The 15,216-nt window shown below is 33.0% G+C and overlaps 1 protein-coding gene across 4 annotated transcripts in view; it reads right to left on the reverse strand.

Annotated features, from left to right (window-relative positions):
* LOC149418932 (uncharacterized) overlaps positions 1-1,004 on the reverse strand; it is an 84,686-nt gene extending 83,682 nt beyond the window's left edge. For 2 of the 4 annotated variants that reach the window (XM_089639086.1, XM_089639082.1), the window contains exons 1-2: positions 931-1,004; positions 594-724 (exon numbers count right to left, since the gene is read on the reverse strand). In XM_089639086.1, coding sequence (XP_089495212.1) covers positions 594-714 — 121 coding nt within the window. In that variant the 5' untranslated portion in view covers positions 715-724; positions 931-1,004. Of the gene's footprint in view, positions 1-593; positions 725-918 lie in introns of all 4 variants that reach the window. The other 2 variants (XM_089639083.1, XM_089639085.1) reach the window with 2 other exon arrangements.
* Positions 1,005-15,216: the final 14,212 nt, after the last annotated feature.

The raw sequence follows: 15,216 nt of genomic DNA on the forward strand, positions 1-15,216 counted from the left end.
TCTAATGGTCTATTTCATTTAGAAATTAATATTTACACCTAAGTACTTTTGTGGTTTCTTGGTTTGATCTCTTCACAAATTAAGCATGACTTCGGATTTTTTGCAACATTTTGTAGCTGACGTTTGAGTGTCAGAAGAAGGAATACAAATTGGAAAATATTAAATAATAAAAATATTTATATTACTCAAGCACTAATTTCACCTTTGGGGGATATTTTAACACTTATATTTTAATCATTTCATTGTATTTTTATTTTATTTTGGTATTACGCTCCAATTCGTAAAAAAATTTCGTTAAAAAAATGAATATATTTGGACATAAGCACGACTTGAACTCGAAATCTCCCGTTTGTCTAGCGGGTGCGTTACCAATTACGCTACATGAATCAGTTCCATGCCTGAATAAATCTCTCGTTTTGTCTGGCGGGAGCGTTAGCAATTACGCTGCATGATTCAGTTGCATGCCTGAATAAATTATCTTACTTAAAACAACTTTTAAGTTTCGTTTGACCCCAAAAGTTTCAGATATATAAATAAATTAGGCAAGAGGTGTATAAAAAATATAAAACCAATAGCTCACCCGGTAGACTTACCAGGCTTAAAAGTTGTGGTTTCCTCGCTAGAATCAATGGGCACAATTCGCACCATGTAATCAGCCGCCGTGAGGTTAAGGAAGAATGCGAGCCTCAGGGTTTTTAAAAGAAACGGCATCATGGAACCTAACCTGAAAATATGAGGTCGTTTTTAGTCGTCGGTAAGTACTTCAATTCAGAGCAGTAGCAATACCTTTTTTATATTTTGAACTCCAACAATTTAAAACATTATATTGTCAGAAATTCATTTACTGTTCTTTAACATCTATTTTCATAAATATTTTAGTGCTGTAATTCTAAAAGTAAGTACACCATTTTACTGTACCCAAGTACCTACCAAGAAAAATAGCTCACTCACAATAATTATTATAGAATGAATGCAAATATTTAATCGCCAACGTCTGCCAATTGACTAAAACAAATTGTTTTTCTTAATACGTACTTGGAGGAAATGTATATATTTACTTAAGTACCAGCTGCTATTCTAGTGATGGGAAAATTCAATCTTTCATCTTTTTTTAATAATTTTATGAAAAAACAAATTATTGAAATTTTTAAACCTTATTATATATAAAACAAAATCAATGAAGAATATAATAATATCAACTCTAAATGAAATATAAAACGGATAAAATAACGGTCGCAACTGGGACCAGATCGTATGGTCTTACCGGAACTTCTTTTCTTCTTTTATTAATCAAGTCACAATAGCTCAATGGTTAGTGTTGTTTCAGTAAGACAATTAAATATAAACATGGGTCCTAGGTTCAATCCCCAGTTGCGACCGTTATATTTTTATGTTTTTTGTTCTGATTAATGTTTTGTTTAGAATTATTAAAATTCTCTTCTTCATTCATTTTTTTTTATTTCGAAGCAGCAGTGCGTCCATGAAAAACTAGGACAGCGTTTATTTTATCGATCGGTCATCTGAAAGCTTCTTGATCAGTGATTTTTTTCATAAATATATTGCAACCATTATGAGAAGGAATGAATAGTTAAACAAAAATGAAACATGGAACCAAAAGGCTAGATTTACTTATTAAATAAATGAATAATTATCGTTGACGACACACACCCACATCGATCACGCAGCAATATAATGTAAACCATGCCTTGGTCACCAAACAGAATTAAAAAAAAACTTTTAAAAATTATTTTGGTAAATCATAAATAAATCGATACCTTCCCAAACTAAAGACGTTTTTGCTAATTTTGGTAATTACTGTGTTTTATTTACCACGGCAGAATAGATGTTTGGGGTAAATAATAAATTGACAACGTTTTAGTTAGTAGTGCCCATTGTCTGACCTAAAGGGCACCGAACCATTGAACGAGATCTTGATTTATCTCATAAAAAATTCGTTTCTTGTGCGAACATTCCAACTAATCCAAATATGTAAAGATTTTGTAAAAAATTATAACATTGTATATAATACGTCCAAAACAATAGTTATAGTTTTCAAATGTGATAACGAAAACATGCGTGTTTTGGTGTTTACCCTCAGTATAGCTAGACGGAAGGAAAATGGATGTTAGTCGTAGCGTCAAATACATGGGAATATTATCACAGACAAATAATAATAATGATTGGATTATCTATATAGCGCCGTTTTCGTGAGAAAATCACCTCGAGGGCGCATTAAAACTTAATTTATTCCTATCACTCAGACTCACAACTTATCACTTAGACTTGTAACTTATTACTTTTAGCTTATAACTAAGTTTCATATCCAGAGACTTATAATTAGTGGCTTTTAACTAAGATTAATTTTGAGTGATTTACAACTTAGACTTTTCACTAATGACTTCTGTCAGTGGTAAGGTATAAAATATTAAAAAAATAGTTTATGCATAATAAATGATTATTAAACTAAAGTGGGTAGTCAAGGAGAAAAATTCCCTTGACTAAGCAATGAAATATTTACTGAGAAAAAAAAACGGTCTTTATTCTGGATACGACAAGTTGAAAAGGTGAGTCTTTAGTTTTGCTTTGAGCTCAGATGAGCTGTCTATCTGTGAAGGGAGTTTGTTCCAAGCTGTTGGGCTTGCTACTGCAAAAGCCTGGTCTCCAAAATTGGTATTGGAATTGCGCATAGGTACTGATAATCCACCTATGACTGTTGAAGATGGTGATCGAAGCGTTGCTTGCCTAACATTAACATCGTATGGAATGTGCAGTTCCGACAAGTAGGGTGACATGTCATGTACGGATTTGAAAACCATTCAGAAGAGTTTGAATTGGATTCTCTCAGAGCACTTGAGCCAATGAAGTTTCCGCAAATGTTGTAAGATGAATAAAGGAATATTTGGAAACACCGGAAATCAGCCTTGCTGCAGCATTGAAAACTGACTGGAGTCTGTCAGTGTATAGTTTCGGGAGACTTGCGAATATGCCATTGCAATAGTCGAGTCGTGATGCAACGTAAGAGTTTACCAATATCTTTGTGGCGTTAGCCGGAATATTTATTCTTAAATATTTGATTTGACGCAGGTGAAAGTAACCTGCGCTTACTGTTTTGTTAATTTGGGATCTGAGTGAAAGATCTTTATCTAGATCTAGATGAACACCTAGGAGTTTAATGTCATTTTACTGATGCTGTTGCAGCCAAAAGTAATGAGAGGAGATTTTTCTAATATTAACTAGCGCTTTTTTTTTGTTGTCCAGAGAAATTTTATTTTGGATGGATTTAATCTTAGTTTGTTCGAAGACATCCACTCTGTTATGGCACCAATGCATTTAACAGTGATATCTTTTAATTTGCTTTTCTCATTCGGTGCACAGTAGAAATAGATTTACTGATCGTCAGCATAGTAATATGAAAGTCCGAATGATCTTATTATTTTGGCAACATCGTTGATGAATAAAATATAAAAGTAGGGGCCCCAGGACTGAACCCTGGGGGACTCCAGAAGTAGGGGTCACGTAGGGAGAGTTTTTACCGCCCGCTTGTACAAATTGGGTTGGGCCACAGAGGTATGATTTTATCCACTTAATAATTTCACCACCCAATGCAAAAGCTTTTTCCAGTCGGTTGATCAGGAAATTGTGGTCGATGGTGTCAAATGCTGCACTCAAATCTAATAATGATAGCAAAGCTTGCTTACCTGACTCATTTGCAATCCAGTCTTGTAGAATGGTACCTCTTATAAGCTGATTGGTACTTTGACAGCAGTTTATTTTTCGCCAGATGGGCGGTTATCTGTCTGATCACAATTTTTTCTAGGATTTTTGAGACGACTTGAAAGACATCGAGGCTATTTATTTATTAATACATACACAGTAAAATAAGATAGAGTTAAGGATATTTTTGGTTATTACATAGTTTTAGTTCCTATTACGTATGTCCATAAAATATCTTTATGTAATTTCGCCTGAGATTGTTCTGAAAACTAATGATTTGAAGTTGAAATCAATGAGTTGAAGTTTAAATTTATGTATGAGTAGGTACAAGTTATAAAAGGAATAAAGTGTATGGAGGGAAAAAAATAAATTAAAATCAAGAATTATAATATGCCCACGAATTGTAATTGACTGTTAATACATAGAAGTTTTGAAAAATGAAGTGAAAGTGTTTTTGAAATGTGTCACGCTAAGAATTTTAATACGTTAGTTTTGTGTGTAAGAAAGAAATCATGATAGAAGACAAGTAATTTTTCGTAGTGGGTGTAAGTTGTGATTGCCCGAGTAATTACTGAGTTGTTTGCTGCATTGGTATTGTTGGCTTCAATATGAAAAAGTGTAGTGTGCCTGGTACGCCTCGTTGGAACATTTAAACCAATGACGGATAGCAATTCGGGACTATCTATTTTATTATCAGATTATGTAGAAACAACAGATCTGACAATGTGTGTCTTTTTTGTAAAGTTAACATATTATTTGTAGTTTTGTTGTAAATGGAAAGACGAAGAGAGCGATATCCGTTGGAGCAGGTATGCTGTCAAGGCGTTTTCACTCTTGCAGTACAAAAGTCAAAAGGATACTATTAAACGCATTCTGCACTTCGATGTACACTTCAGAACTGTCGGTAAATTACACTGCATCCCAATGGTATAAGTTAAAAGTGGCTTACAATAAGCCTTATCGCCAACTATTCCGCCTACCGAGATACTGCAGCGCTACGGAAATGTTCCTGGAGGGACGAGTGCACTCTTTCAGAGCGTTTCTCTGCCACCAAATGGGAAGTTTATGGCGCTATCATCACTGTCATGGTCGCCTGGATGGAGTCCCCCCGATAAGACTGGAGAAGTTCAAATATCCTCTATAAACGGCTGTTTGCACAAATTTTTTGTGCCTATCTATGTTTTCTTATTATTTTCTGTTTTTTTTATATGACATTTCTATTAGTCATTATAGCATTATTATTAGTCCTTAAAGCGGAAGGACTGGATTCTGTTGAATTGTTTCTGAAGGGAACCAGTATTCCAGTATATAACTTTCTTAATTATAGTCCAAGCGTGAGATATAGCTTTCCAAGTTCTAACGCTGAATAAAGAAGGAAGTAGCCCAATACTGCATAATACTTCAAAAAATACAGTGTGTGGCAAGCCTACGCACGACGGAAGTGAAACTTTTATTATTCTTCTCTCTCTCTTTTCATTTATTCTCTCTTTTTTTCTGTCTATTGTCATCTGCAGTTATAATCTTACGCTCGTAACGGCAGCCCGCACGATACTGTCTTTGCGCTCTCGTTACACCGCAACGTAACACATTCATGACGGTAGAAGAGTTGTTGAGTACGCTAAAAAATGAAGTTCAAAAAATACAAACCGTTAAAGACTCGAAAACCAAAACTAATATCGAAAAAATTATTATTGATCTTAACAATGAAGTGAAATCTGAAATATTAAAAATGCAACAACAAATAATTCAACTACAAGACAAACTTATCGAAAAAAACAACAAACTGGTGGGAAACTTTGAAAAAATAATGAAAAGCGCATCAACACCATCCTATGCACAGGTATTATCAACAACCAAAGTCACTCCTCGAGAAGAAGAGAGATTCTCAATCATCATTTCATCGACCAAAAATAATGCTAAAGCAGAAGAAATTGAAAAGATAATAAAAAAAGAAATAAATTTAAGCAACATAAAGATAGGAATAAATGGTTTGAGAAAAACAAAAGAAGAAAAAATAATAATATCATGCCCAAAAAAGGAATATGCAAATACCTTAACCGCCGAAATAAAAAAACTGAATACCGATTTGGTGGTAAATGAAATTCAAAAGAAAAGACCAAAAATAATAATAAAAGGATTAAAATCCAATCTTACTGAAGACGAAATAGTTTGCGGAATAATAACCCCGAACGAAGGAATTGAAGATGTTTACAAGGAAAGTGAAGACAACAAAATCACACTTATAACGGAGATAAAAAAACACAAACATAAACGAAAAGCAGCGCCAGTTCACTAGCTACATCATGGAAACTAGTGGCAAAATGCGAAAAAGTCTCCTTGCACTCGGTAAACTAAATATACAGTTTCAACGAGTAAAAATTGAAGATTGCGATCCAGTGACTCAATGATTTCATTGTTGTATGTTCATGCATACGGCTAAAAGATGCCTACACCGAACCAGCCCTCCAATTTGCCCACACTGCATGGGCGATCACATCCTTTCAAAATGTCCGGGAAGAGAAAAAACAGTACCAGCATGTGTAAACTGCACCAGACAAAATTCTAAATATGGAGAAAAAAACACCACGGACCACGCAGCCAACAGTATTAGGTGCAACTATAGAAACAAAATGCTGAAAATTGCGAGGGATCGCATCGATTACGACTAATGATGCATATTATTAATTACAAGTGTAACGAAAACCTAAATAATATGCACAATATTTCAAAAAAATATTACGAAAAGCCCGCTCGCAAAGTGTTAACACGCAGTGATAATGTACAAGCCAACACATATAATATTATAATTGCAAATGTGAAGTGTATTCCCAGCGCCAACATTATTGTTAATTTTATTACTACCTCAAAATGAACGACTTTATAATAAACGCAATAGATAATTCATATAAAATAGACGAAAGGATTTTTGACACGGTAAATAATACAAACGATTTTATAAATATAAAACCTACAGCCAGCCTAATAATAATACACATGAACGTTAGATCTTTGGAAAAAAATTTCGAAGAATTTCTAATAACTATTAAACAATTAAATAGACTTGACTGTATAATATTATCAGAAACGCATTCATCGAGTGAAATTAATTATTATATACCGGGTTACTCGTACTATGCAACAAAATATAAAATTAACAGAAATAGCGGCGTCGCCATATTTGTATCAAATATTTACGCTGTCACAAGTGTAAATGAAATAATGGTGAATAATGTCAATTTATTAAACTTGGAGATAAATTTTATGAATTATTCATTTAATATCATTGCTATTTATCGGACACACTCTTCTGCTATAACCACATACATAGAAGAGTTAAAAAATATATTACAACATCATAGAAACAAAAAAACAATACTCATCGGAGATATTAACTTAAATATCGCTAATGACTACTCCTCTAACGATAAAGATAACTATTTAAATATGTTAGCAGAATTAAATTACATTTCATGTATAAATTCATACACCAGAAACATTATCGGACAACGACCATCTTGTATCGATCACATATTCACAAACACCAAAGATATACAAAAAAAATCATCTGCGGTAATTAAAACATCTGTAACGGATCATTTTACATGTATATTTAAATATGACTACAAACATCGAAACCTCTCATTACCAACCACAACGGCCGTTAATAATACTGATAAATACAACTATAGTATTAATATAAATTCTCTCACTAAAATATTAAGTAACGAAAAAGAATGGCAAGAAATATATCAATGTAACGATGTAGAAGAATGCTGCAAAATATTTGATAAAAAACTGAGTTTTCACATAAATGCTTGTAGAAATATTAAATCTAACAAAACATTTTCAAAACTAAAGCCAATCAAACCATGGATAACTCACGGATTAATCATCTCAATTAGACACAAAGAAACACTCTACAAACAATATACAAAACAACCGGAAAATATAACATTACAAAAACATTTCAAAGCTTATAAAAAAAAACTTACATATCTAATAAAAAACACAAAGGATGACTACTACAAACAAAAACTTGAATTATCTGGAAATGACAGTAAAAGGATTTGGTCCATCATAAATGAAATTGTCGATAAAAAATAAAAAAAATCAACAATGTTAATCATAATGATTCAAAAATCTGCTGTAAAGATAAACCTCTAGAAGCCGCAAATGTATTTAACAATTTTTTTGCTAATGTAGGAAAAAACCTCGCTAAAAAAATCCAACAAGGCCTTACCCCAAATGACCCTAATACTACAGTAAATAATGAGCATAAATTTGAATTATTTCAACCAACAACACCAGAAGAAATTGAACAAATTATTACAGGTATGAAAGGAGGTTCTGCCCCTGGTTTTGATGGGGTCACAATACAAACACTGAAATGTATAAAATCACAAGTATCAAAACCATTAACTCATATAATCAATACAAGTTTTCAAAGCGGAGTTTTTCCATCCATGTACAAACAATCTGTAATTATACCAATATTTAAAACCGGCAATCCGGAAGAACCAACCAATTACCGCCCTATTTCTTTACTATCAAACATTGCAAAAATATTTGAAAAAATTGCCAAAAAAAGAATAACTCAGTTCATAAAGATTAATAATATAATTCACGAAAACCAGTTTGGATTCATGGAAAACAAAAGCAAAAAAGACGCCATTGCTAAATTATCTAGTACCATACAAGACGCTTTAGACAAATCATTAAAATGTGTTGGTATTTTTGTTGATCTCCAAAAAGCCTTCGACAGCATATCTCATGTCAAACTAATACAAAAATTAAAGATGGTAGGTTTTAATGACACAGCATTAAGTTGGCTCAAAAGTTATCTTCACCAAAGAACACAAGTTGCAAAAATTAATCACGCATCTAGTCTACCACTCACAAGTGATTTTGGGATACCACAAGGTACTGTTTTGGGTCCTTTACTTTTTATCATGTACGTAAACGATATTTTCAAACAAAACCTCAGTGGAACAGTTATATCTTACGCAGATGATACAATCATCATAATTAAGGGTAATGACTGGAAAATTGTAAATGAAAATGCAAATAATGACATCCAAATCCTAAAAAACTGGTTCGATACTTACTTACAATATATATACTTACTTACTTATACTTACAATTAACGCAAAAAAACAGTTTATATTCCATTCACAATAAATTAATTCAAAACTAACCCCAACATTCATATAATAATACACAACAAAAAATGTAACAAAGATGTTTGTAATAAATCATGTACCATACTAAACCAAACAACTGAAATAAAATACCTCGGTGTAATTGTAGACTAACATATGAAATGGAACAGACACATATGTGAACTTGTTAAACGCATTAGAAAATGTATCTATATATTCATTAGATTAAGAAATGTTCTCAAGCTAAACAACCTGAAAAAAGTCTATTACGCACTAGTCCAATCATTACTTCAGTATGGAATCATTGGGTGGGGAGGTGCATATGAAAAATTTTTAAGCTCTGTTAAAGTGGTACAAAAACTAATTATCAAAGTAATTTTGAAAAAAAAAACCAACTTTCTCTTCAGCATCATTGTTCAAAATTTTCGAAGTACCAAAGATTGAAGATCTCTATAAAAAAGATGCAATATTACAAATTTATAAAGAAACTGTAGTAAAAAAACTTAAATTTAACTCATCCTTAAGGCATAATTTTAACATCCAAATTCCTCTATTTTCAACACAACAAATGCACAATAACTACATTTACAAAGGCATAAGATATTTTAATAGTCTTCCCGAAGAAGTGAAAAAAATACCAGATTTTATTTTATTCAAAAAGAAGGTCAAATTTATCTTTAAAAAAAATTAATATCAATAATAAAATGTTATAACTTCAATTCATGTTACAACCAAAATTAACGTCACAATCCTCTTTTAAGTTTATATTTATTGTACTGTAATTATGTTAATTACTGATATAAACATGAAATAATTGTCAAATAACTCCTACGCCAAGCTCAAGAGCTAGCACTCTTCATTGGAGTAGAAATTCAATAACATATGTTTTACACTATTACCTATTATTACCTAGTTTTATGTACAATGTAACAATGTTATAAGTTAAACAATAAAAAAATAAATAAAAAAAATTATAAGTAGCATATGATAAAAAAAATTTAAAGTTATGGAAATATGGGATTCGAACCTGGGTCCTGTATAACGAATGTCGAACGCTCTGCCTCTAGACCACGAGGATAGATATTTCGCGCGACGCGGCGTTATCGGCCTTGATTAGTAATTTTAATGATACAAAATAAAAATAATTAATCAAAATACCGAGCGACTCTACCGGCTCGATTTGTAAGCTATATTTCGACCAAAATATCATATAGGTACTGTAAATTAAAGTAAAGGTAAATTAACAAATTCACGTAATTTTTTACTACATTATTACAAATCGTTGATAAAAAAAATAATTAATCAAAATACCGAGTGACTCTACCGGCTCCATTTGTAAGCTATATTTCGACCAAAATATCATAAAGGTATCGTAAATTAACAAATTTATGTAATTTTTTAGTACATTATTACAAATCGTTGATAAATAAAAATAATTAATCAAAATACCGAGCGACTCTACCGGCTTGATTTGTAAGCTATATTTCGATCAAAATATCATATCATAGGTACCGTAAAGTAAATTAAGTTTAAATTAACAAATTTATCTAATTTTTTACTACATTATTACAAATCGTTGATAAAAAAATTAAAAGTTATAAAAATATGGGATTCGAACCCGGGTCCTGCATAACGAGTGTCGAACGCTCTGCCTCTAGACCGCGGTTATTACGTATTCGACCAAAATATCATATAGTCGAAATATCTAAAAGTCGCAGCACGAGAGCATTTTATCACTTTAAAAAAAAATATTATTAAAAAAATCTCTGTATTTTAATTTAGTTTATATTTCCATTGTCCTGAGGGTTGAGTGCAACCGAAACCGGCCGACATTTAACTCAATGAAGTGCTTTAACAAAGTTTAAAATATAGTATTTCGAAGTTATTTTTATAATTGATTTTATACTAAAAGTACCAAATTATTTCAAAAAATATGTCGGAATCGTTCAGGTTTTGATTTAGTTTACAAATCGCACATTCTTCCGATTGAACCAACGGCAACTATTTAGAGGCTGTTATGATTAAAACACACTTTATAACGGGTGAAGGTAATTTCATTCAAGTCAAAAGTGATCAAAAATTAAAGCAGCGAAGTCGAAGGACAGTTTTAAAATATAACTCATTTGTGCAACATAGTAAATAATCAGCTATAAAGGGGTCCGAAATTGCATTTTCTTCACAAACATAAACCGGTACACCTTGAAATGAGCAGTTTTCTGCTTGCACGATACCGCTCCGTTTTCCAAAGCCTTTGATTACTCCTTGCTATTTTCCAAATAACATTACAAAACCTTAATTTATTTCTTGATAGCAGGACACTTGCACGTTGTTACATAACATCTTGACTTCTCGATGAAAGCAATAAAGCCTTTGCAACGAAGTACCTACTCGCTTAGAATATTCTAATTGCGTTCTGAAGAGACACCTATCCGATGGATGGGCAAATAGAGGTTGAACTTATAGAATATAAGGATTTTCTGTACAAAATGTTATTTACTTTAAATAAATACAAAAAACACCACAAAAACAACAAACGTCGAGTTTAACTTTATAATATTCTCGAATAATAAAACTATTTAAACCACGTGTTTGGTTGTTTTTCGCTCTGCATGGACTCGTACATAGGTCACTATAAAATACTTCAAAACTATTCATGTCTTTGTTTTCAATCATTGATTTTTTTCTGGTTTTTGTATTTGTCAATTTCATACCGACTCATGTGGTAATGGACTAAAGCTGCTGCCGCGCGCAAAGCTCACATCAACAGATAATATAAAGCACAATAGCGCTCGCCATACAATCCCATACAGACCCGACACACGTAAAAAGATAACGCGCTATAAGTGTGGTTCTGAACTTCGCTAACCGAATTTATTTTACGTAACCGCTCCCGACGCGATATTTGAAAAGTTATGCGTCCCCCTCTCCGCCGTAAAAAGGAGAGGGGGTCATTTTAATTACGGAGCTACCGACTAAGTTCCGTGTTCCCTTTGACAGCCATGACATAAGCAGCCTAATAATGCATTTCTTATTTATTATGTTAGCTCATATCGTCATGTGTGCTAGTAAATTTAGAAACATAAAAAAAACTTTATTTGGCAAACATACTTAACATATATTTAAAATATAAATATAATCAATGTTTGAATTTGAAGTAAACAAATTTTCGCCCTTTCAAAATTAATCATATTTTTAATTCAGTATGTTTATATGGTAATATCATTCGGTTTTTTGATAAAGTTGGACGGCCTGATACCTACATAGAGAAGCTTCTAGTTGGTTCGTTTGTTTTCAATTGTTTTCCTGGGTAATCTGGTTTGCTCTCGTCAGCTCTCGTGCTCTCTTCTCGTTCCCTGCCCTGGTGTTGGTCCTTGCCGTCTTTGCCTTCAACATTTTTGGAAATCGACTTGAGCTTATTTTACAATAATTTATTATATGTCGCTTTCGTCGATCGGCGTGCGAACTGCGAATTTCCTGATTCGACGGAGAGGTTATGTCAGGTTATGTGAAAATGAGCTATTTACGCGCAGATTGTTTAAAATCTAAAAAGTTTATAAATAGCATTTATAATTATATAGTTGGCGGCATTATCATCTAAGGATGAGCTGTCCAACAGATCCAGCAATAGGCGACAAGTATCATCCATTTCGAAAACGTGCTCAAGCTGTCAGTAAGTAAAGTTGTCACTTTGACAGATGAAATTATGTTCCTCGGCCGCTCTCGAATTCAACTGACCCCCTCTCCTACCATAGGAAGAAATATTTGATAGCGTCGTGTGTCGGTAGAAAAGATGATGCGCTGTACATTAACTTTTGTTGTGAGCTTTGCGTGTGGCACAAGAAAGAAATCGAGCGAAGAGTAGCAAATGGATGGAAGAAATACTGGTCTTTGAAAGAAGTCTTGAAATCCAAGGAACTAAGTATGCAAATAAAAAGGAAAGTCTTCAACACGTGTATAATTCCAGTCATCACCTATGGATGCGAAACTTGGGCACTCACCAAACGCCACAGAGAAAAGTTGGAACGCTGCCAGAGAGCCATGGAGAGAAGTTTGACAGGAATAAGAAAACAGGACAGAGTGAGATGTAGCAAAATAAGGGAGATAACTAATGTTGCCGATATAGTTACCCGAATAGACCAAAAAAAATGGAGATGGACAGGTCATATGATCCGAGACCAACAAGAGAAATGGTGTAAAAATGTCACTGACTGGTATCCCAGAGATGGCAAGAGAAGTAGAGGACGTCAACACATGAGATGGGAAGACGACCTAAAACTCACGGCTGGACATCAATGGAGAAGAGTAGCGCGTGACAGGTCCCAATGGAAATTGTTAGAGGAGGCCTATGCCAAGAGGCAAACTGAGCTTCGGGATATATTATAACAAAAAAAATATTTCTAATATTAATGTACCTAACAGAAGTTCAGAATAAAAGGCTTATTATTATTATTATTATTATTGCGTGTGGCAGCAGCTTAACTGTTAACCGACAAAATATACCTACGTGTGAGGTCACGTGTATCTCGTCAGATTTCGATCGTTTTGGCGGGATTTAAAAATGGTATTGTGTTAATTATTCTATCTATTAAAACGAAATTTATCAAAATCGTAATATTTATTAAGAAAATTGGAATTCAAAATAAATACAAATTTCTGTTGTCTGACAAAAATTCATACGAATGTTATATTATGTGGGCTTGAAACGTTTATCTCAATTTCGAAAGCCAAAACGATATGTCATCTGATATTAAATTTTCTTCTTACGAAACGCCGAGAAATTTCGAGAACCAAAATAGTTTCAGTTTCACCTTTCTCCACATTCCATTATTTCCGCCCTATGCACTGAATAGATAATCAACAGAATTGTTTATTTGTGAATACACACAAAAGTCCCAATTTTTCGTGGCCGATGTGCCTATGGCATCCCTAATTAGAGAATATTGTGGGGCTGAAGGGAGGAGAGAAGGGAAGGAGTTGGAGAGGAGGAAGGTTTACAAGTACATTCATTAGCAAGTTAGTGATATCTACGCTGTAATATAGAATTTATTCTTGGGGTATTATGCCGTTTTTCGCTACCTCCTTTTATAGCCAACGTACAATATAAGTTAAAATGGTTTTCTGCGTTTAGTTCTGGTGAAGCCGTCAATTACCGTATACCACGAAGTATTGAGCTTAACCCGTTGTCTTTATTAATATTATTGGGATTTTTTATGAATTTCAATCGCTTCCGTAATTAGGCGTACTCTGTTAGTTTTGGGTCTTCTCAGAACTTCAGGAACAAATCCAAAGTAGTTGCTAGTGGTCGCGTATAGTATAATAGTTAAAGCTATATGGTATTTTGGCTCTAGTGTTAGTGGTTCATAGAGTTTAAACAGTTCCAGCAGATTTCATGTCAGAATTCAAAAACAGAGCGATTCCAAGAGCATAAGAGAAAAATGTACGTTAACCTCCTGGCTATCCTATACATCATTTACAATTTAATGTGTTGTCTAATGTACTGGTGAAGAAGAAATAATCATTTTATCAATAATCTTTCCATCATATAGATAATGACAATATATGGTTGCTAATTTATGGACTCTTCAACTTCTTCAAAGTCTTAAAGACAGGTCAATCCAAACGTTTTATCTATTCAAGAAAAAAGTTGTATTTGAAAATTATTGATCAGTTCGACCAGAAGTAAGTAAAAATTTTGCTTACTTGAAACATATGGACACGCCCACAACACACCTCAACGAGTTTGTTGTTTTCAGTGACCATGTGTATCGTATTTCTATATTAGTGGTACAACTATGTTCTGCTTTTCTAAGAAAGAAGAGTGGCAGATACATCAATTAAGACAATGGTAAGCCTCTACGAATTAGGGGAGTTTGTTTGGAGAAAGGTACAAAATGATTGATTTTGCTAATGATAGACACAGATTTTCACTCAGTAAGCCAACCGAATAAATTACCTTATAAACAGGTTTCACTCGTTCTTATTGTCATTTATTTGTTTGTTTATCTATAATTATCTTTAATTATTTGTTTGCGTTCTTAAGGATTTTAAATAAAATAAGTATAAGAAGTACGTATAATATTTTTTTAAATAAGAAAGGTACAAAATAAATCAAGAAAAACCAATAAATTAAATATAAATACCGGGTATAACAGCGCGTCCCCAAAGTATTTTAACCAGCGATTTCTGAGCATATTTGAGGAAAAAAACGTAGTTTTCTCTTTTGATAAAGTACTGCTGGAAAGATATGGAGTGACCCGCTAGGCTTTACCCAATTACCCAGTGGCGACGTGTGACGGAATTTTTTGTTGTTGTTTGATTTTTAAATTAAATAAAAATATATCAT

The sequence above is a fragment of the Hesperophylax consimilis genome, chromosome 13 (genome assembly GCF_061612785.1).
Source record: "Hesperophylax consimilis isolate HC1 chromosome 13, BYU_Hcon_1.0, whole genome shotgun sequence".
Lineage (NCBI taxonomy): Eukaryota > Metazoa > Arthropoda > Insecta > Trichoptera > Limnephilidae > Hesperophylax > Hesperophylax consimilis.